Source organism: Gavia stellata, chromosome 1 (assembly GCF_030936135.1).
Source record: "Gavia stellata isolate bGavSte3 chromosome 1, bGavSte3.hap2, whole genome shotgun sequence".
In the NCBI taxonomy this organism is placed as follows: domain Eukaryota; kingdom Metazoa; phylum Chordata; class Aves; order Gaviiformes; family Gaviidae; genus Gavia; species Gavia stellata.
In genome coordinates this window covers 116260918-116284100 of record NC_082594.1, presented here as the reverse complement: position 1 = coordinate 116284100, position 23183 = coordinate 116260918, and the positions used below count along the sequence as shown (strand labels likewise).

The 23183-nt window shown below is 46.3% G+C and overlaps 2 protein-coding genes across 6 annotated transcripts in view; one reads left to right on the top strand and one right to left on the bottom strand.

Moving 5' to 3' along the window:
- Positions 1–3607: 3607 nt before the first annotated feature.
- On the bottom strand, positions 3608–22832 carry GJA5 (gap junction protein alpha 5). 4 transcript variants are annotated; one of them, XM_059817358.1, is made up of 3 exons: positions 17298–17762; positions 8289–8553; positions 3608–6524 (listed from the first exon to the last, which is right to left on the bottom strand). In XM_059817358.1, the coding sequence occupies exon 3, from the start codon at positions 6469–6471 to the stop codon at positions 5362–5364; it is 1110 nt and encodes a 369-aa protein (XP_059673341.1). In that variant the 5' UTR covers positions 6472–6524; positions 8289–8553; positions 17298–17762; the 3' UTR covers positions 3608–5361. The 4 variants fall into 4 exon arrangements, with proteins under 4 accessions (XP_059673341.1, XP_009805099.2, XP_059673333.1 ...); XM_009806797.2 differs by lacking the exons at positions 8289–8553; positions 17298–17762 and adding an exon at positions 22534–22832; XM_059817350.1 differs by lacking the exon at positions 8289–8553.
- GJA8 (gap junction protein alpha 8) overlaps positions 16852–23183 on the top strand; it is a 53234-nt gene continuing 46902 nt past the window's right edge. For both annotated transcript variants that reach the window (XM_059817307.1, XM_059817315.1), the window contains exons 1-2: positions 16852–16874; positions 22323–22448. The gene's annotated coding sequence lies outside the window, so the exon portion shown is untranslated. The remainder of the gene's footprint in view (positions 16875–22322; positions 22449–23183) is intronic.

The window sequence follows — 23183 nt, the reverse complement described above, 5'->3', positions numbered from 1 at the left end:
ACCGAAATGCTACGCTTTATTCACAAATGGGTGCAAAAACTGGCATCAGCCTTCTCCAGGATCGCCTCCCATAATCCCTGCTGGGAGCACCTGCCAAAATTCCTTGGGGCACTTAGAGGTCTTATTGGGGAAAGGAGGAAGAGGCTGAGTTCTCGCCTGACTTCTAAAGGTAAAAGTTGACCGGTCTCTATCCTGGCGTTTCTTGCTGCAAACCAGTCATAATCACAGCTGGAAGCTCCTCATAGCCCGACCAGCTCTTTCAGCTCTGAGAGCTGGATGTGATGTGAACTCAGGACGGAGCTTCACACCCATTGCCCAGGTATTGGTTCCCCTTCTCTTCTTTTATTTTTTTTTTGTTTCTCTTTAACAACTTCCAGGTTGATATTATAGCTCTGAGCAGGGCTGCCTGGTTTTGTTGTTTGGTTGGGTTATTTATTTACTTATTTTAATGCCATTTGTAAAGACACTGCTGCCCTTTTCTGTCATTGCTTTTGCCACTGCGAAACTTCTGATTTTTATGCACCTGGTGATAGTTCACCAGGTCAGAAGAAAAGCATCAGACTTCCCTGGGAGCTTTACTGAGCAGAGAAAACCAGTAGTGGGATATGATTGAAACCGTGACACTGTATCCCTTCAGCTGCCTCTCAGCTTCGTGCCAGTTCTTAAAGTCATTCTTTCTTGCTTGGATGAGTAGAAAACTGGGTGCCAGCTACTCTTGGGCCCAGAACGAGAGAGATTGTGTGCTATCTGTACCTCGATTCTCCTGCTGAGCCCAGGCTTATAGAGACCCTGGGCATTCTTTTGGCCAGTCTGCATGGTTGCTGAGAGCCTCCCAAGGGCACAGCAGCAGCAGAGGGGGCTCCCCTGGGGACAGCAGTTCCCCTTGTGCCTGCCTTAGGCTTCCCGGGAGGCAGCAGCAGCGTTGGCAGGAGAGCTGCTGGCTGCTCCACAGCTCCTGCTGATGCTTGCGGTCCGGAGTGCTTGCCATTGCTGTGTGTCGGGCTCTCTGCTATGCTACGGTGACTTTTTGAATTGTGAATTTCTGCATTCTTCTTACTTTGGCCGTTTGCCGTCCAGTCAAGCATGTTCTCGTTCCTATGAACATGCAGCGCTTTTATTCTTTGCTTTTTGGATCTTCCTAATTCCTTGGCCTCAGTGATATTTTGTGGAAGAGTGTTTGGGGGGAGATTGTGTAGTCCGGCACCTTTTTACCCATTCCCTTTTAAGTCTTAAACATTATCAGCTTTGACTTTGCTTAAGTATTGCCTTTCTCGCATATTCTGAAAGAGGAAACAACTTGCTCTACCCATGTGCTCTAGATCAGCCATAACTTTTAAGTATTTATTTCTCTCAATTTCTCCCTCATTTGTCTCTCGACCCACTCAACTGTCCCACTGTGCTGTTTGGAGAGAGACTACAGGCATGACCTTGTCTCAATTCATTACTTTGTTAGTTTTGGCATTCTATGTATTTTTATATATAGCTTTTCCTTTTATAGAATTAAGTATTTCTGTTTTAAGAGCTTGGTGAAACACACGTTTCCCTGTTCTCCTATCTTAGGCTCGGCAGCTGATCAGCACAAGGCTGTAGATCAGAACTGACTTCGGGCTCCTTCAGACACCGGTTAGAGGAGGTGATGCTGAAATGGTTTGAGGTGTGCTGACGAAGGAGATGACTGGGGATGGTATTTCTGTTAATTGTCAGTTCCAGCTCTCGCTGGAGAATTCACAGTTTTGAGAGGCTGAGTAGACCCCAGCAGGTAGGACTCTGCAGAAAAGAGGGTTAAGTGCAGAATGAAAAGCTCTCAAACTTTCTTTTTCCTCCCTCAGAGCATTGCCTTTTAATGCTGTCATTTAAAGACCGAGTGCCTATCCAAGGGCTGAATTTAATATACAATGTTGATTTAGGTCACAACTATAAGATTGTCCATCCATTCATCTGCTACAAAGCAATAAATACAAAATCTGTCTGATATGACAGGCCAGCCTCTCTGCTCGCTGGCTGAAGTAAATGTGCTCCTATCGTGGTGTGATAGCCTGGCTGGCCTTGACGGTGGATTCCAACAATAGCAGGTTTATAGTCTGTCAGCCAGGGCAAACATCTATCCATCAAATATTCCCCACTTGTTATACCTGGAAGACAGAACTGGGGAGGCATTAAGAACTGAGTCGCAGAGGGAGATTATCCGCTTTGATGCGTGTATTCTCTAGTCTGGGAGACGGAGAGCTGGGATGGTTGTACTCCTGTGGTCTCAAAGATCACCAAAACCCCACCTCTGAACACGCTTGGATCGTAGAGGTCTGAAATGGCACAGAGGAGATCCTTATCCTAATTTTTCAGCTATATCTTGCTCTCCAGCAGAGACGCTGCCCTTCTGAGAGCCTGTAACACAGGGCTTTTAAAAGTTTGGGCTATTGCTTATTATAAACCAAGAATAGTTTATTAAACAAGGCCTGCATTAGTCCTTGAATGGCCCTGTGAAGCAGCAATGTCGCTCAATTGCCGAGTTTTCCAAGGGGAGTGATATGCTGTGAATATACTTTAATAAACTCCTGACTTACTCATTGGGTATCTCTCCCAGCAAGGTGGCACCCTAAGGGACGGGCATGCTCAGGGCTGTGCGCACGCCAGTTAAAAACCCCAGGCCTGCTAGGACTAACCCTGCCTCCTTGCTGCATTGTCTGGCTGTGGGTGCTCAGGTGGCATCCTCCTCTCTGGGCTGACAAACGCTAAACCAAGGCTTCTTTGATCTTAAGTGGTCCCTGCAGTTTCTAACACAGTTAAAGATCCTTGTCTCTGTGTCCTCATCAAATTCAGGTTTCGTTCTTTATGACCCCTTTCAGGCTTCTTGTTGGGACATAGTACTCTACAGGTCTCCAGCTTCCCAGCCTGCGGAGTCCCATGGAATAGGAGATTCTGTGCAGAGAGGACAGAAGGGCACTTCCTTTGGGTGGACAGGGGGATCCAAGGTCAGAAGGAGGGAGCCTGTGAAAGTCAGAAAGTGGGAGCAAGGGATGAAATTCAGAGGAGAGGCATCAGCTGGGGGAAGAAAAGTTATTCTTTGGGCTGGACAACTACATCTTAAGAAAGAGAGCTGAGTACCCAGGGGAACTCTTTGCAGAGATGGTTAGCAGTGGATTCTCAAATGTCTTGCAAGACCTTGTCTCTTAAAAAGCCTTTCAGTGCTCTGTTACTGCATGGACGAGCAATCGGATGCTCAGGGGACAGGTTTTGCTACCCTTTTCCTGCTGAGTTGGCCTCGCATCGCAGGTGGCCTCTCCGGGTGCAGAGGTGTGCTAGGCGATGCAAGGAGGGAGCATTTCCATCACAAGAGGATGGAAGCTCTGCTCTCTGGCCAGCTCTTCCCAGTCTTCCTTGGTAATGCAGAGGCAGACAGGGGAGCTGGAGGGGGTTTCTGTTAGCCAGTCAATCAATCATGTCCCAATGTTTATTATTTATCCCCCTGGCCGAGCCCTCCCCTCATCCCTGCCACTCTGGGCGATGGGAATTTTTGTGATCCCTGAGGAGCAGAGGCTGGCAGGCAGCTTGATCGATGCTAGCAGCTCATTCTCAGCCATGTGAGAGGAGAAACGTCAACAAGGAGAGATGGAGTTAGAACTTTATTAGGAGAAACCTAGGCATGGTTGACTAAAATCTCATGTTAAGGAGAGCACGCAGGTCTTTTCAGGATTAAAAAATACACATATGTAAAACACCTTACAAACAAAAAAATGGTTTCCCCCCCCTCTGTGTGTAAGTATGTATGTATGTATATGTACAAGGAACTGTACCAAAGCTAACTATGTATCGGGAGCAAGGATTCACAGTCCCTTTCAGCGGCCCCTAAGAGAGGGAATGGCTCAGTCCCCTCATAAGCTGGTCCCAGGCCATTCCTTCACGCAGTCCAACGTTGGGAAGCTGTGGCCTGTGTCTGAAAGGGTAGTGCAGGGTAAACAACAAGGAGCTGCTTAGCTCTGTTTAGCAATTCTCTTTAAAAGAGGCATGTCAGCTCTGCAGTGAGAGAATGCATCTGGAGTGGGAGCTGTCTACAGACCTCGCCCACCAGACTCATTGTGCAGTGTTGGGCCTCAATGGCTGCTCTGAGAGGCTACAGTGGTGGAAAGAGCGGGTCCATGGGTGGTTTCTTATGCCATATGCATTAGGGATGGAGTGGAGATGAAGATGACCTGATGGCAGAACAGGGGCTTGCTGTGAGGGCAAATATCTTGGCTTGCACTGGCTGGCAGTCTTGAGAGAGCAGCCAAGAGCTGAATGATGTGCAGGACCTGGAGAGGACTCCTTGCAAAAGATGCTGAAGTGTTTTGGTAGGTTAGTGAGAAAAGACACAGGCCGTACCTCTTCTGCAGATAAACAGAGGATGCTTTTTCTCTCAAGTTGGCAGCTGGCAGCATCCTTTCAGCAGCATTCATGTTGCTTGAAAGATGAGTTTGAAAAGGGGAAAAATCACTTTGATTCCAGATGGTAATTCCTCCTTTTTTACTGGTAGGATATTTGTCCTCACAGGAGAGTCTCTATTTCTGTTAACGGATGTCTTCTTAGAACTGATGATGTAATTATCTTGGGAAAATTCCCTAGTCTTCATCAACTGGTCATCTAAGTGATATCCCCGGGCCCCAGGGCCAGTCTGGTGCACTGACTTAGGAATGAGGAAGGGATTCCAACGTTTGACATGAGGCAGCTGTGCATGGGGGACCACAGACATCCTTATCTATGGGGAAGAGTTATATACACAGTGTCAAAAAATTCAAGTAGGGTTTTTCGTATAGGTAAACTGGTATAAAATATCTGGGTTCAGGTAGAGAAAGGGAAGGTTAGAAAGAATGAGAACAAAGCAGACGAGAAAGTCTTTCTTTCAGAAAGCCTACTGGTGAGTTTCTACTCCCTGCAGGTGAGAGAAGCTTCAGCTCAGTATAATTGCCAAGCTGATGCAGCAAATGTTGAATAGACACCAAATAAGATGCAAGGGGGTTGAGGTCCAGTGAGTCTGTTGAATACAGTGTCACAGTGGATATCTGCTGGGCAGCCTCAGGAATCTGCTGGCCCGTGCTCTACCAGGCTAAGGATGGCGAGTCTCCAATCCCTGTAGGTCCCATGATGAAAATATGGCCAAGAGCTTCACATCTCGAGATTGGTGCCCCTCTTCAGTGCATGTCTCCCAGTGGCTACCCCTGCCTTAAGCTGTGAGAGGTGCTTTCTGCAATGTAACAATGATGTTCACTGTAAAGAAACAAGAAGGTGTTAAAACAGAGAGAGGTTAGTGGTAAGAGTCTGGACTCCACTTTGCAGAAGTTTTACTAAGCGCTGAGACTGCTTCTTCTCCTCATCCCTCCTGGAGACAGGTCACACAGACAAATCATCCGACCTCGCCTTGCTGCTGGCACGGCTGGTCTTGCTGAACCGGCGTTTCTCGTTGAAGTAGTTCTCGGGGAAGGCGGGTGCTGCACATTCGTTGGCCACCTCGGGACTCTCCGTGTAGCTGGACTTAATGAAGGGCCCTTCACCAGCAGCATCCTCCTGGCCATGGACCCTCTCAGTGGCAAAGTTGGCAGTGTTCTGCTGGGAGGCCATCTTGTTGCTGAAGGGGCTAATGAACTTCCCGTTGGGACTTGACAAGCACTGGTTAAAATCTGGTGGAGGAGTGTACATCTGGGCCCTTTCCACTTGTGGGGCGGACTCCAATCTGCCGGGGGCTGTGCTGGGGCTGGGTTTGTAAGACCGGGAGCACCTCTCTTTGGCTTTCTTCCAGCCCAAGTGGTACAGCTCAGCCAGACTGAGGAATAGAGAGAGCACTGCCACAGCCAGCATGAAGACGATGAACACGTTCTTCTCTGTGGGACGGGAAACGTAACAGTTGACGGGATGGGGGCAAGGTGCCCGCTGGCAGATATATAGGGTCTCCAGGAAGATCCCGTACAAGATGTACTGTCCCACAATGAAGGCCACTTCCATGGCAGTGCGAATCAAAATGCTGTAGACGTAGGTGTTCAGCAGACTGCCCCTGAGTATGATTTTGCCTCCTGATTCATCCCAGCAAGACAGCTCAGCCTTCTCTGCCGCGGGGCACTTCTGCTGGTAGTATGTGTCACCGTTATTTTTCATCTCCTGAGCCTCTATTTCTGCCTCCTTCATCTTCCTCTTCTCCTCCATGCGCACCGTGTGCATCGCGTGGCCCATATAAACCAGAGATGGGGTGGAGACAAAGATGATCTGGAGGACCCAAAACCGGACATGGGAGATAGGGAAAGCCTTGTCGTAGCAGACGTTCTCGCAGCCAGGCTGCTGGGTGTCGCACATGAAGTCAGACTGCTCATCCCCCCAGGAGGACTCAGCTGCTGTACCCAGCACCAGCATCCGGAAGATGAAGAGTACGGTTAGCCAGACTTTCCCCACCACTGTGGAGTGTTTGTGGACCTCCTCGAGGAACTCGCCCAGGAAACTCCAGTCTCCCATTTCTGCTCACCAGGAGGGGTGAGAAGTCTTGAAGGGAGAATTGGACACAGCCTCTGTGGGAGAAAATAGAAGAGAGTGGTTCTAAGGAGGGTTATGAAATGCCCAGCTGGGAATACATGGAGTGAAATGATTTGTTTTGTGTCAAGGGAAATGTTTTAATTTGACCTGAAATGAATGAGGTCTGGTTTGCTGAAAACTGTTTCACATCCACTGAAAACAATGTGTTGGGTTTTTTTTTTTTTATTCAGCTACTGAAACAAAAAGTGATCTTTTTTGCATAATCCAATACAACCTGTTAAATGGGCTGCCAAAACTTTGAGGGCGAGCCAGATTGTTTCTTGGTTCAGAAAGTCCTTTCACTGTGGTCTGCATATTGCATCCTCTGTGGACTGTGTAGTTAAAGCAGTATTCATTTGTTTGCAAACTGCGCTCTGGGGAATCCTTAATGGGCTGATCCCCTGGGAGATAAGACTGGAGTCTACAGCTTGGACTGAGCAGTGCCTTGGCACTTTCATATGTCGCCTTTGTGTAATACCTGCACCTGGAACATGAAGTGCTTGCAGCTCTGGGCTTCATTCCCGAGCTTGATGCCACCACTGAAAGAAATGCAGAGAAAACCTTCCTGTTGCCCACCTGCCCCTTACCCATAGGTTTTGCTTTGGTTTTGCAGTGTTGCCAGTTGCGTTTCATTTACAAGCTGCAAATGTTTTGGGGAGTGTAAAGACTTTGGTGATCTGTGCCAGTCCTGTAAACCTAATCTGCTGCCACCCTGTCTTGCCTCTCTGAGAGGGAACTGCTGCAAAATCTAAATGGTGGATCTTGCTCCCTCCTCTTTTCCTAAGCTCTGAGACAAAATTCGCCGTTCAAATGACACAGGCAAAGAAAAAATCCTCCTTTGAAATGCCTCCCAAGGACCATCAGCTCCTGGGAACTGCTGTTTGGTAGGTGGTCTGATGAGAGGAAAGGTTTGGTGGGCTGGTAGTAAGATTGCAACGTGAGGATGTAGGAAAGCCTGCTTCAATTTTGTTTCTGACTCTGACAGACTGTTTCTGGCCAAGTCATTTAACGCCCTGGATAAAAAGAGAACGATGGGCTTAATCCATCTTTTGTGGGGCTCTGTGAGAGTCCCTGAGCAATCATTTGATCCAGTTGTGCTCACCGTGCTTACCTTCCCAGGGCACTGCAAAGCTCTCCCTTGTGCATGAGTTAAGGGCTAGGTGCTATAAAGTGTGCAGTATTACCTTGGAGATAATGTTCTTGCACAGTCACTCTTTTTTAAAGCATCCTTTTAATAAATAAATGAAAAACTTAATAATCATCGTAATGAAATATTAAAAGCACTAGACAAGGTAAATCCCAAAGCCGTAGGGACCAAAAGTGTTAACTCTCCTTCTTTATTGTCCCTTGCCTTGTCTTTAAGAGCCAATTATTTTTACTGTACAAAGAACATCTGTGAAGAGTAGACACTGTTAGAAGCTGAGAATTTACTGCAGCAATATTGTGTAGATTTCCTGTGAGCAAAAGCTGGAGAACAGAGAGGGACGCTTGTTGAGGGAACAATATCCCCTCCTCTGGTTGTGTACGTGATATAATTTAATGTAGCAGCGCACGCGATGACTTATGCCATCGCTTGTTTATGTGTGGTGTCCATCTGCAAGGATGGATGGGACAAAGATCAAAAGTCGAATCCTTAAACTCATGCTGCTGAGGGCTGCCCTGCGGAAAGGTGAGGATTGCCCAGGTAAGGAGACGGGGAGGCGATCACTTGCTGCCCCAGCGCCAGTTGGAAGCTGTGTGGGGAGGGAGAAGGGGCATACCAGGAGGCAAAGGATGGGCTTTGGCTCTTCCCGGCTTTGGCAGGCATGCTGCAATCGTGCTGATGTAGATCCTGGTGGCTGCTCAGAGTGTGCTGAAGCTTTCATCTGCTGCCAGCCCAGAACCGGAGGAGCAGTAACACAGAAAATCAGCCAGTCCTTCTGACTCCTCTTTGTCTGCACTGGTGAATCTGCGGGTCTGTCTTGTCTTCTGAAATGGCTTTGGTGCAGTTACTGCATTCTGAAGAAATTAGCATATGGCTTCATTCTGTGGGCACCAGGGGATTAAGTACAGACAGATAAATCAGTGATGGGAAATACTTACAGACAGTCACACTGAAATCGGGGTTTTTGATATTTTTTTCCCCCTCCAGAGTGCAGACAAGGCCACCTGCTACCAACAGTTCAATGTACGGGTGCATCCAAGGTCAATATAGTGTAGCACATCTGTACGTGTGGAATATTCCTTCCAAGTCAGCCCTAACAACGGTGGGTGTCCTCATTTTTCCAGGTGAGTTTATGTTGTTTGCAGGTGCCCCTGTTGCTCCTGCTGTTCTTAGTTGACAGCTGCCTTTTCTTGATTCCCCTTGCTTGTTAGGGTAAAAATGAACACAGTTCTCCCTGGCTGTGCCAAGGCTGAACTTTCCTTCCTGCCGTGAACATATGCAATCACAAACTGAGCATCTCTTCCCATCAGTTCTACCATGTGCAGGTAGTTTGGGGGTTTACTGTGACTTGTTTTCCCTAGGGAAGGCTGCTAAACCTAGACACTTACAAATTGTAAAAATCAATGCCTCCAGAAAACAAAGTAAAGCAAACGTAAGTGCAAGAGGAGTCCAGAAATAAAAGATGTTAATAGATGCAAGAATAACAGTAATTTACCTGCCTCACACATGCACAAAATTTTCCAAGAGGAAGTAAATCAGAATGATCCAAGGCTGGCAGCAGTGAGTCTAGATAATAGGGCCGTTCCCTCTGCCCTTCCTGCTGGCTGCTCCCCGGCACAGGCTGTTTAAAGGAGGGGCTTCCCAAAGAGCCGAATCCCTTCTCACCATCCTGCTACAGCCCCACAGAGAGCTGAGATGGCTGCTGCAAGGGGGTAGGCGTCCACGGGAGAACAGGTTTTGGAAACCAAGAGAAGTAGTTTCCCTCCTAGAGCAGTGTTATTGGCTTAGACCTTTTTTAGTTATTAGTGAGCTATTTTTGTAATGCTGGACCAAGGGCCTTCTCGAGCAACAGAAGAGAGCATCTAGCTCTCTGCTGCCAGCTAGCAAAGAAGGATTGTTGTCACCTCCTGACAGCTTTTCCTGGCTGAGCAGGACTGCCTCTGACCTAGCCTTTCTCCTCAAGGCTTTACTATTCTTGGGAATTTTCCGTATAGTTCCCTTTACTCATTCCCAGACTACTGTTGTCCCCGCATGCTTTGACCCCTCAGTCTGTGAGCATCTATGGCCTTTTATATTCCTAGTTTGGACTCAGTTGGACAAATCTCATCTCATTCTGGCGTGACTCAGCGAAAAACACCTCTTGGTATCTTTGCGGGGTCTCAGCACCTGATAGCAGGCTGTCTTGACAGCGGAGTCATGCATATTCATGCAGAGTTGTGGGCTGTGCCACTGCCCGGCCGTGCTTTCGGCTGGATCAACAAAGGAGCTGTGCGCAGTCATGGGATATTGGCACCAGGAAACGCGTATGTGACAAAGACCAGCGCAGCCTGGCACAAACCCAGCGATGTGACTGTCCCGGCTTAATTATCGCCTGGAACGCTATTAAAGCTGGGGAAAACAGCGTATCACACCGCAGGCCAGGCGTGGAGTCCACTCAGCTCCAGGCTGCCTTGTGACTGCCAAATTCCATGATAAAAATACCCCAGTGGGGACGGCACCTGCCAACACACCAGGTTGGCTCACCAGCAATGGGCTGCTCTCCACCATCCTTTTTTTGTGCTGCCTTTTTCTGTGGGAGGGGAAGCGTCCGTCACTCTTGGAGCAGTTTTGCCTATCCTTTTCATGATGCTGCACACTTTGAACAACAGGCAAGCATTTCGCATCGCTGCTGCTTGCTACAGCCGGCATGCTTGCTCTGGACGGACCAGCCAGGGCTTTGGGGAACAGCTAGGAAATTCACACCAAAGAGGCAGGAGGACTGCTCCTGCAAAATCCTCTTCTTCATATGAGTTTATTTCCCCTGGAATTGTTAGGAAGAAAGTTTTCTGCTCTTTAGAAGACAGGCGAGACTATCAGCGGTGATATAAATAGCTGAGCTTGACACTTCAGGCTAACTTTTCCCACAAGAAAGGTGACAGGAGGTTGCCATCTCTGCAGGATGTTTCTAAAATAAAGTGTAGAGCCTGATTATGACACTGTTTCGGCTCTCCCTCGCTGGGATCACCTCTTCCCCTTGGCAGGTCCCAGGCGCATGGTGAGGCTCTCAGGGGAAGGCTTCTTTGTGTGTGGGAAGCGTGGTTCCCAGGGAGGGGGAAAGTAATGAAGGCAAAGCCATTGTATTTTTGCCCAATCTGTATGTGTGATTTGCTCAGTTGGATACAGATGTGTGTATCTGATAGTTAATGAGACATCCCAACAAACTAGAAGGCTGGGACCCAAGATGTCGTGAAGAGGTTCACACACTAGACACGGGGCTGCGTGTGGAAGCCGTGCAGCAAGTCCATCCCCTCTGAGCTCCCAAATGGGGAGGCAGCCGTCTCCTTTAGGTTCTGGGCACACGAGAACTGACAGCCCTGTGCAGTGGGGCATCCAGGCCAGCTGTGGCATGGTCAGTGCCTAGGAAATGCTTGTGGCCTTCCCTCCTCCGGCTTTGTCATCTCATAGCAGGTCCAGGCAAGCGTGTGGCACAAGAGAGAGCTACTGTGGGGGTATGAGGGCAGAGGTCTTTTCCCCTGCATTGATAACTGTCAGGCTGCAGTCAGAACTGAGTGGTCCCCACGCTGCAAAACTGGACACTCACACCTGTAGACACTTAGGAAGGACACTTTCAGCTCTGCACTGGAGGTTAGTTAACGCTGCTTTGCTATGCAGCTGTATGTTTTACTGAAGGATCTCCAGCCCCCTGTTAGCAGTAGTCCAGCCTCACAGCATCCCACGCAGTGCAGATGCTGTCATCTTTATCTTGCAGATGGTGATCACTGGGGTACAGAAAGGGCAAACTGCTTGTTCGAGGTCACTGTGTTAGTGGCAGTCTGGGGACAGAACTCAGGGGTTGTGACTTGCAAACTTGTGTCCTTTTTTCTATGCAGCACTGCCTCGTTGACTTGGTGATAGCGACGCAACGCTGCTGCTACAGCACAAGAACATCTGCTTCTACAGACCGCAGCCCTTCTTTCCTGTGCCCTGGGACAATACTGTCTTGGTGACCGGAAAGAAACCCCTCTTGTGCTACCCTTCTATAGCAGGTACACCTGGCAGAACCAGAGGTTCTCTTTTTTTTTTTTTTCTTTTGTTATTTTCTAAGAGACAAACATCTTGTGGCTGGCAGAGCCTGCAGCCATGGTCAGTGCCCAAAAGGAAGAAGCAGCCTTTTCAACGTGCATATACAGTGCTCCTTTGTTGCCAGGACATGGTCAGGAAGCATTGTGGGCGCACGTGGCTTACAACATTAAAAGACGAATAAAGTTAGAAATGCACTGTCCAGCATGGGAGTGGTGCTTTGAATTCCAGAGGCTTTTCATAGCCTTGTGACATAGATTGATGCTAAAGCCCACCTCAGCAGGTATCTTTTTGTTCACTGTTTACTGACATTGGCTCCTTCATATACGTATACAATAGACAAGCAATGACTTATTAGCTATTTTTGTCAGAGTGCCATCCCTCTGGCTTCATATATGCATGCATATGCTTATGGTAAGTTGCTGCCTGAAATAGGCCAGTTCTTTAGCCAAATTTGTAACTCTGATCTGTGCACAGATCTGGACTAAATAGGTTTGTACTTCTTTATGCTTTAAAAAAAAAAAAAAATTGACATGTTTGCATAGCTTCCTTTCTAGTTTCTTGGGTTCAAAGTCCTGTGCTGAACCAGTGTCAGGGAGAGTGACTTTGACTCCAGTGCTCAAATGTCACGGGAGAGGCAGAGGTCTGTGTTAACAGCTCCTGTCCTAGGAGACAGATATCCAATGTTTCTCATCTCTCTGCGCCTCCTAAGTTCACTGCAATTTCTGGAAGGGTCTTACTGGTATCCAGACCATTGGCCCTGCTTGCAGTTGCAGACAGCTTGTTATTCCTTGATGAGGTGTGCTTTCCATCTCCTCTCCAAATGTGGAAAATCTCAGAGTTCACAAAAAAGAGAGTGGGTGAGAAGATAAGGGAGTTGAATGACCTGTCACCTGCTGAACACACACACGTAACCCTGACGCACACAGAGACACAGACAGAGGGAAATCACTCAGCACCTCCAAGTGTGTACATCAGGGATGTGTTACACACACAGATGACAGTATTATGTAGAATATTTTCATCTGAAGTGATGGTGGAAGCTGCAGACTTCCAGTTAGCTGAATTTTTATTATTTGTCTATCTAGGACATCTAATGCTATTTTGCCCCTCACCTTGTCCAGGGTCAAATTGTGCTTTCATATATCCAAATATTAGGGCCAAGCTCTGCCTAATGTAGATACAGGAGACCAAGAACAGAAAAGACCTTGAACTGAGATGAGTCAGGCTGAGGAATGAATTTGTCCCACTGTGTTTGAAAAGCCTGCATCAAATAGTTACATGATAGTGGTATCCAGGCTTATATCAGCATGCAGGGAGCACCCTGTAATTCTCTTGGGATTCTTTCTCTTTGCCTTACAGAAACGTGGGTCCTTAGGGAGCCGAACAAATGTGACAAAACTGGACTTGGGATAAGCCAAATGAAGGCTCACATGTGTTTTTTGCTGGAAAAAAACCCCCCATTGATTCTCTCTCTGATGTAAATGCTGCAAAGAGGCTAATGGATATTATTCAGCTTCCTCCTTAACTAACGGGATAAAGAGCATGCAGTTCAGGATTACAGAGCTTGGTGCTCTTTCCAGTTTCTTTACCTTTGCAGGGAGAAGCTAACTGATATGAATTTGCAGACGATGCTAAATTGGGTAGTGCTGTATGCAGGAGAGGGGACAGCCAAACAGGGCAGAGGGAGCTCTGGAAAACAGAAACACGCTGAGAAATTTGGGGGCTGCTGTAGTAAAGCTGTTCCTGAGCTCTGCTGAGAGAAGCTGATCGTAAGCACTGCTTAGTCAGTAGGGGAGGCTGGTGTAAGGAGACGTGGCAGTGATGGCAGGCATCACATTGGGCCCAATATAGCAGCAAAAAAACCTGCCCATGTGATTTTAGGCTGGTTCATAGACTGCATGAGATGCGACTTGTTATAGTGTTGAAATAAACCAGACTGGAGAGGTAGTAGGAGAAGGAGAGGGCTCTCATTCAGACTTTTCCCATCCTTTCTTCCCTCCTCTCCCCCAGTGTCTCCCTGCCTATCACTTCCCCATTGCCCTCCTACAGTCAAGCTCCCCCTGAGGAGCCTTGCCTCAGCTTTTTGGCAGTTTTGAACACTTAACTCCTTACAGCACCCAGATTGCTAATGCTTTCAGCTTTAGAAAGGGGAAATTTTCAGTGACTATCTACTTCCCACTAAGTACTACCTTGTCAAATCTCATTTCTTCCTTCTTTCCAAAAATCCGTAGGATTCTCTTCACACTCCAGCCTCATTGCTGTATCCTTGCCTCAAGTATTTAATTTCTCATTCAGGGTGAAGTCTGGCTACAGCTTGTGAGTGGATTATTTTATATACTCAGTGTATGTACATATATATATATGCACCCCTCCCCTTTAAAAACAATTAATATTAAATTTGCAAAACCCAGCAGTAGGGAGTTAGGAAATGCTAGAGTTACTGTTCTCAGTAATCTTAATTCAATCTCTTTGTGCCTGTGCCTCATAACTATGAGTCTTTAACCACATCCTCACATTGTCACCTCATTCTTTGCACAGGATGCCTGCCTGGTTCTGTGCCAGCCTGGCTGGGGCTTTCTTGAACAGCAGCTATTCAATGTTTTGTTTTTTCCTCATTGTTCAGTGGGTGGCCTGTGCCTCATTTACTGTACATTATTCAACTCCAGTTCTAAAGACAGAATTATTAGTTTCCTCATGGGTTGTCCTATGGCTTTCATCACAACAGTATCTGATTGCTTCACAATTATTAATTTACTTATTTTCATTACCACCTGAGGTGAGGAGATGGTATTAGATCAATTTTACAGCTGAGGAACTAAGGCAGTGAGAGAGTAAAATAAAAAATGTTCATTAATTTTGGAAGCTGTTTGGCAATGTTGCTAATCTGGGGTTTTTTTCAGTGTAGTAAGTACTAGATAATGTATGTTCAAAGCAGAGCTCTGTCTGGTTAATGCTGGAGTGGGAGAGTTTATCACTTCCACCGGTTGGACCACATCTAGAAGTCAGATATCCAGAGGACGAGAGACACCACTGAGGGGGCATTTGTGAAGAAACGTGGCTTAAGTAATTTGCCCCATCATGACAGAGGAAATTGGAGTAAGAAGCAAGAATTATCTCTAGTTATCTTGGATAGCTTAATCTGATTTTAAACTGGAGACAGTTTTTCTCCCATCCCACTATTCCTTCCCTTCTTCACCAGACATCCAAATGCAGCTGAAGACCCTGGAGTTCTGCAGCAGTCACCCTTGCCGGACTGCTTCACTTCCCGAGCGACCCTGTGCCCTGACCAAGGCATCTGTCCTGTCAGCTTTTCTGCTTCTAAGGGAGAGGAGTTTCATATGGAAATTCTCAGCCATTCTCAAGGCATGTCCGTAATGACAAAGATAATGAAGAAAGACGGAAATGTAAGTGTAAACCCCTTAGTTCTTACATTAAAAACCACTGACCCTTCTTTAAAGATACATTAGAGACACTCAGAAGCATGCATCTCTATGCTCATTACTTACTGTGTGGCAGGAATATTTCTTTGTTTCAGGAAAGAGCTGGCATGCTAGACTATTGTTCATAGAGATCTCTCTGTTGCTTATCAATAGCCATAAAATTGATTTTTTTTACCCTCTTCATGAATTCTGAGCCCAAAGATTGAAGTTTCTCTGGTGCCTCCTGGGAACTATTTCTAATTTTAAGCCTGTCCTCGTGCCTCATACAACAGCACCCGAGGTGTGGAGCAGGCTCTGAAATGTGCTCCCTAATGACATGGTGTAGTGCTGAATTACCCACTCCTTCTCGTCTATTTTCAATGCTGCGAGATAAGTCAGAAAACAAGGGCAAACGTGTAGAATGTGTGAAATCTGTCTGAAGGTCAAAAAGAGAAGAGAGGCGAGGGTATGAAGTTCCGTATTTTCTGGCAAGGTTTAAATTTTTCATGTGAAAGCCCATAATACTAAAATATTGTGATAATATATACTGTTGAGGGGAAAAAAAAAACAACAACCCCAAATAGTTATAGTAGCAGGAATACTTAACATAGTTCCCAAGCGACCAGAGCCTGATGAGTATTTTAAACGCTGAAGCCTCAGGAATTCTCCTAAACTACTGTTCTGCTCCCAAGGAAAGGGGGGGAAAAAGTTAGAAATCTGTGCTCTTCTCAGAGTATGCTTTGAAAAGACCAGCAAATGCAGAATTTTTTGGCTTCTGGTGCAAATACTGAATACTGTGAGGCTTCTGAATAACAGTTTAACCCATTCCTAGCTGCACATGCATATGCACACATATATTACATGCATTAAGTTCTTTAGCCTTAAAGAGACGATCACATAGGCAGCAGTAGGGAAAACCTCTCACACATACTTCTTCACCAAGGTATTTTGACAGGTTTATTAGCATGGAGGAAGAGTTCAATGATTAAGGTTCATTCAACCCGTGACTTTTTTAGCTGAGGTTTGTCCAGAAATGCTACTTGCATGATCCTCTGATGGTTTTTACGGTACTTCAGGGACAGAGGCACTGCCTCAGTTTGCCTGAGCTGTTAAAATCAGAGTGCCACAAAGCTCATTAGACATGACAAATGGCCAGTAAAATGACCCTTTAGGAAATCAAAGGAATCACTGCAGATCAGAGTTGGCAATTAGCAGGCAACCTTTACACTCATTGTGATTGCTTCTTTCCAGGTGGATGTATAGGGCTACTGTGTTTTCAAGCTGGGCTATTCTTTGAAACATGCGGTAGCAATGCTAGAAGTATTAAATTATGAAAATGTACTTGAATAATTATTCCAAGTACAAAAAGGGGGGAAAAGTTAGGAAGGCAAATAAAAAGAAGCAGCAGCTGCTAGTGGGAGAGGGCGTTTGTCCCTTTAGGTCTGTGCGCCTCTTCGCTGAGGCTGCCCTGGGCAGTGTCGGGATGGAGAGGAAAGGCATTCCCCCCGTGGCGTGCGCAGTCCGGGTGACTGGGAGATACGAGCAAAGCACTTCTCTACATTTGAGTTATGTTCTCAGGCTCCATGTCACAGACCAGCCAGGACGCGATACTCTCAAGGAAAAGAAACTGCAATATTTTGAAACCATCCTGTGCGCTTTGGAATATAGGCGGCTCACACAGACACCTGATAAAGTGTTTATGCCCTGAGAGCCTCTCATAGGTAAGAGCTCCCTTCACCATCCTCCCCTGAGCAGCCTGACAGCATGCTGAAATGGGGCAGAAACTGCAATTTGCACATTATACTGTCTGAGGATACTTGGGGCTCTTATCCTGCTTTCCTGTACATTGAAATCTATCAGCATCCATGCTCATTGCAGGGAGGCTTCCTCGTAATTTCTGTGTCTGCCTGTGGCAAAGAGAGTTTAATTTTTAAAATGTCCCAAGCCCATCTTGTTACTAGTGGGAATGTTTTGGAGAGAAATTGAAAGAAAAAGTAAATTTCTTAAGTTATTTTTGGCCATCCTTCTTTTCCTGCCTCACCAAGTCCTTCTCTCCCCTCATGCTATTTTCCCCTTGAGTATAACAGCTTGATCTGCCATCAATGCTTCTGCAGTTCTGTTATTTCCCCCTCATGGTTACTTACCTGATTTCCAGTATCTTGTCTTCTGTCTCCTTTCCTTGCTTTAGCACTTTTCCTTTCTGTAGTTGAGTTGGACTCCTTGTTCTTCTCACTTGCTTGGTTTTATTCCTTTAATATGGTTCTCTCTCTCTTCCTCTCTTTTTCTCCACCCCCTTTCTGTGTCACTTTCTGTCTTCCCCGCTGCCTCTCTGCCTTTTCCCCTCTTCTTTCTTCACCTACTTTTCTTGTCTCTCCCACCCCCTCCAGCATAATCTTTCTATTTTCAAACCTAGTTTCCTGTTGTTTTTCCTTTAAAGACCATGGTTCTCATTCCTCCCTCTCCATTCTCAGCCTCTCCCCGTGCCACCCTCCCCATGCCGACAGGATGCACGCACTGGGGGCTTCGCGCCGTCCCTTCCAGTTGCTGCTACTGCTGTTCCTCGCACCTCCTCCCCCAGATAACATGCCATGGTCTAAGCCTTCCTTAAATGAAAAGAGATGGGGTTGCCCCACAGTTACAGCAGCCAGACCCTGGGAAGCTTTTTCCATGCAAGACATCAGCGAAGGATCTTTTTCTGACTCGTTCAAGCTTAATCTGGCAAAGCAGAGTTTGTGTGGAGCAGGGTCCTCCACCTCTTCAAATAATACAGGGCGTGCTCTGCTGACTTGGACCAGGGGCCCAGCACAGCTGCAGCCTTGTCCTAAAGGGCACCTGATGCTTCCCAGGAGGGTTTTACTGGCCCCCTTACTGATAAATAGAGAATAACCTGCCTGTCGGGAGAGGTGTTTTTTGACACACCCCCTCACCATCACCTTCCTGCACACACACAGTCTGATGCACGAGCATTTGGGCCTTTCTAAAAAATGGTTTTGGCACATCAAGTGTCTGAAGGTCTTGTATTCCATGTATGTGTCAAGTTGAGCCTCTGATTCCTGCACATCAGGCCCCAGGGAGGAGGGTGAATCAGAGATGCCTTCTGGCTTTGATAAAGGCTGGTGTCAAAGAACCAGTGTCAGGAGAGTGAGATTTGCACAGAAGACTCTGCTACCCTGAGAACTGGCTTGCTGCGCACAAGCTTTGGCGGGTGTCCCTCCAGCAATCCTTCCTGGTCTAGATTTCACCCATCCAGAACATAATTGCCCAGTGGTCCCTATGCAGCATCTGGTATAGATTATGAAGCAAAAGCGGTCCAGAGACTAAAATACAGGGCTAGCAACTCTTCTAATCTAATCCTTGTTCTCCCACTAATTTAGTATCCCCTTTAGTCACAAGATGGAAAGCCAGCCTAAGCAGGGACAGTGCTGTGCAGAGGCTACCTCTGGAGGCATGTCCTATGTGGACATTCTCACTCCGAAGTTAAGAATGCAACTCCTTTTCAAGAGGGCTGAATCTTCACTGATGGTTAGTGCAGGACATAGAGTGCACAGTAGATTCCCATAGCCATTTCCTGCTTCATTTCTAACTTTATTAAAAGGCCTTCTGTGGTGTCAAAGAAAATGGGAATGTTTCTGGAGTTGTTTCTCTCTCTGGTGCCTGGCAGTTGTATACCTGTGATGGAATTTCATGGTAGGGAAAATATCACTGTGTTCTTTCGTCTTTCTGGAGTAATTTCCATAAAGCATTATTATGTAAAGTCCTGTTGATTTTATGCCAGTGAAATTGTCAAGCACTTCATCATAGAAGCATCCAAAAAAAGGTGTTAATAATACAGATCTAGCTCACAGATGGCTTTGGGATAGGCTAGCTAAGGCTTGTCAAGTGTTTCTCACGTGCTATAGAGACAGGTCCTGTGAGTGAGCTGTCTGAAATGTAAACCCCTCCCTGCATGGCTGATGCTTTGCTGTACACTCAGGGCGATCAGGTCTGATTCTCCCCGCTCGCTCCTTTGCATTTCCTATCCCAGTGTTGCTCCTGAGTGGCATACTCATTCTCCTACAGAGTTAATCTCTGAATCCAGAAGACACAGTCTAGTTCTGTTGAATGAATGAGGGAGGGGAGAAGGTTTCTGACCAATGCATGCATCATGTACCTGAGGTAACTGTTACGAGTTCTGTTTTTTGGTGGTGGTCGTAACTATTTGAATTTTGATGCACAGAAAGGAAATGGGTGAAGGCAGTCAGGGAGGCAAAGGTGAGTAGAGATGTTGTACAGATACCTCAGCCTCAATGTGTCATCCCTTCTCTTCTCCATTGCACCCTCTTCAAGGGAAAACAGAGGTGTCATGGCAGCTTCTCCAGCTCCACAGCTAGGGAAATAGCTGTTTTGCCCACTGATAAGCTGGGAAGAAGGATTTTTCCTCCCCTCCCCAAGAGACTGCTATGCAAAACTTGTATGGCTTGAGTGAGGAGAGCAAGTGGAAGAGAATGCTCCCCCAGACAGTGGGAATGAGGAGAACAGCTGACAGCTTGCCATGTGCAGCTTGCAGATCTCAGCAGTTTATGATGCTGTGGAACGAATTTTGAAGGAAAGGAGAAATAAGCCAGGAGGTAAGGGAAAAATAGGACATGTACCATCTTTTGATCAAAGATAAACAGCTTTCTTGGGGTAAGATTCCTGACCCTCTAGGTAAAAGAAACATAGTGGACCTTATCTTCCTGGACTTCAGTAAGGCATATGATACGGTGTCCCAGAAGAAGCAAATTACTGGAGAAGATTCAGCTGAAGAAGGCGGGGACCATTAGAGAAATCCTCAAGTGGGTAAGAGGCTGACAAAACTGAGATACCAGTTCCCAAATCGGTTGAAGGGAAGTTAATCTGTGAGGCTGCTCAAAGATTGCTCTTACGATTGATCTTTTTTAATATTTGTGTTAATTACCTTGGTACTGAAAATAGAAAGGCTAATGAAATCTGCTGATGGAACAAAGCTGGGAGGTATCATCAGCACAGAGGTGGATTCCAACAATAGGAGAGCTGAAGGCTCTTTGTGACTGGAGTGATCGAGGTGAGGTTAAATGGGAAAGTGCAAAGTCACACACTAGGAACTTGTTGCTCAGACAGTAACATCTCTCTCAGCAATTGGGAGTTCCTAGTTGGCAGGACCGAGATGGGGAAAGTCCTGGGTGAAGGTCACCAAAGGAGGCAGAACCAGCAACGCTATGTGGGGGTGAAAAAGACAAGTGAGCTTTCAGGACGTAGCAGTATTTCCAGTTGCAGCGAGTGAGCTTAATGTCATCCAAGAGGATGTGAGACCCCACCAGAATATGTGTGCAGTGCTGCTTACCCACATTCAAGAAAGATATTCAGCCTGGAACAGGTGCAAAGAAAGGCAACGGGGTGATCACAGGGACGGAGGGTGTCTCTCGGCCAAGTATGTTTACTTATCAGTCACAGAAGTGACTGCAGAGAGATATTTGAGCTGCTTTGAAAATAGATGCGGTACCAGTTTGAGCTTTTCTGTGTTAATTATTTTGCACTGAACTTCATGCTAGTGCAGCTACCCAAAGTAATTAAAACACGGTGTGATGTGCCTGCAGGGTGAATACTATAAGGGAGCTTAGTTACTTAGTCTGGCAGAACAAAGGTTAAGAGAGGAGAGATTTGCTGCCTATAAATACTTTTAGGAATTGGGGGTTGGGAAAGTAAGTGCTAGGGGGAGAGGAGAGCTACATAAGCTAAAGGACAATGTGGCATAAGAACAAATAGATATAAATTGGCCATGAATGAATTTAGGTTGGAAATCAGGAGGTTTCTAAGCAACAGAGCAGGGAAGGAGGTGCTGGAACAGCATTCTAGTAGCACCAGTGAGGGCGGAAACCTAATGAGATTTAGGACAGAGCTTAGTAAGTTTAGAAATGGCCATTTGTTTTGTACTTGCCTGTTATTCAAAGGGATTGAACCTGATAAGCCAAGAGGTCCCTTTTTCAGTCTATTTCCTGTACTTGCCTTATTGCCTTATCATAGCTGCTCTCTTTCACAGAGAAGCTAGGCAAATCCTGAATAGTGTTTGTGTGATGAGTTTTTCGGCATTGATCACATGGATATTTAATGGAGGATTCATTCTGTGTCAGGGATTTAAAACAATAAAAAGAGCAAGCCAACACAATGCATAGAGAAGGTCTGCAAATATGCAGTAGTATAAATGAGAGCTCACATATGAAAGACCTTCACATAAAACAGATGTTCTTGGAGCATCTGGCTTTGCTGGAAGGCTGTTTCAAATATGGGTACATGATCTCCTGAGATTTGAGAACTTCAAGAGACTATCTGAAGGGAAAATTTCTTGTCCTTTCCTGCCATTACTGAGGACTTTGTGCTTGGGGAGGATGTCAGATTGCATTGGGAAATTTCAGAAAAAAACATCACCCAGCAGAGGTTGAGATAAAAACTTCTCATATGTATTTCATCTCTGATGCCTGGCCACAGCACTGCGCTTACTCTGATTCTTCATATTGTCCCATGCTGGACAGGCACCTCTAGTACCTTCTCTAAATCACCAATGGATGCTACCTTCCTGGTGAAACATTTAATCTAAAATCCCCATGCATGGATATGATTGAAAGAGAAGGAGGGAGAGGGAAGTTCTCTGTTATACATTAGACCTCTGGAGACAGCTTGAAGGCATCCTCCAGCAGGAGGCAAATTCCCAAGGGCAGGCCGGGCCCAAGAGAACAGGAGTAGCGTGTAACAATGGGCCCCTGAATGAGAGGGAACAGTTTTATAGTCACAGTTCCTTATTTAGTAAAAAATCCCAAATTATTCCATTATAGATGGACATTTTCCCCTTCCCAGCCCAGAGTACCAAACCAGCACAGAGTGAGAAGAGGAAACAAGAAGTCACAAGGCGTGAAATGTCACTATGTGTCCATCTCATTTGCCAGTAAAGTTTTCAGCAAGAAAACCTGGAAAAGGGTTTAATCTCACTAAGGAGAAATGGCCATCTATCCCAAAGTAAATGCTTAGTTGTCAGCTTTATGTTACTGGAAATAAAGCACGGCACTCACAGCTACTGCTTCCAATTCTCAACTCTGCAGCATGTCTGAGTAGTTGAGAAGTGCTTTGCAAATGATAATGTAATTACATCTCCTATAAACACTCTCCTTGCTTTACAGGTGGAGGAACCAAACCATGGAGAGCGTAAAGGATTTGTTCAAAGGATCAGCAAGTAATTTTCCAGCAAGGAGTCCTCATCTACCTAGCCACCAGACATGCATCTTGTCCTGTAAACTTCCAGCTAGGTGAATTGCTGCTTTACAAAAATATATGTGTGTATAGATATATATGTTTCCCAAAGTGAGAAGAAAAGAAAGAACAGACCTTTACCTCTTTTTGCTGAGCCTGCACAGGTAGAGGGAGGAGCAGGTGAAGTTGACTGAAGGGTGAGCTTTAGCACAGCCCCTTGGTCTTGCTGGAGCCCACCTCTCTGTCAGTGTTCAGCTCCCAGAAGAGATCCGTGTCTGAGGGAGGACACTTTGGACAGGGTAAGCAAACCCCAGTCAGCTCCCAGGAGCTCAGCCTCCTGCTCTGGTCTGACACTGGCTCACTGGCTGGAGATTCCCTCAAGCCTGGAGGACCGATGCTGTGGGAGACTAGCTCCCGAGCTGTTCCTGACATGCACTGGCAGCTGTCTGCCTGCTATTCTTTTAAAGAGTCTTCGTGGATCAGGATAAAAATGTGATCTTACGCAGGCGGCATTGTAAGCACAACTTGGCTCAAGTTCAGCTCTTCCTCTGGCTCCCAGCTACTCTATTTTTATTGAAGGAATTTGAGGCTATCAGAAAGGAAGTCAAATTGTTTTAGGAAAACAATAGAAAAGCAACTTGAAGTTTATTAGCTTCCTGCCCAGGGCCTGGGACCAACTTGTCAAACTTATTAGAGCGATGGCAGAGCTATTTATTTAAAAGGGCTAGCGACAAGACTCACAATTTCATTCCTGTTTAGGCCTTGGTGAAAACAAAGGAAAGCCATAAAAT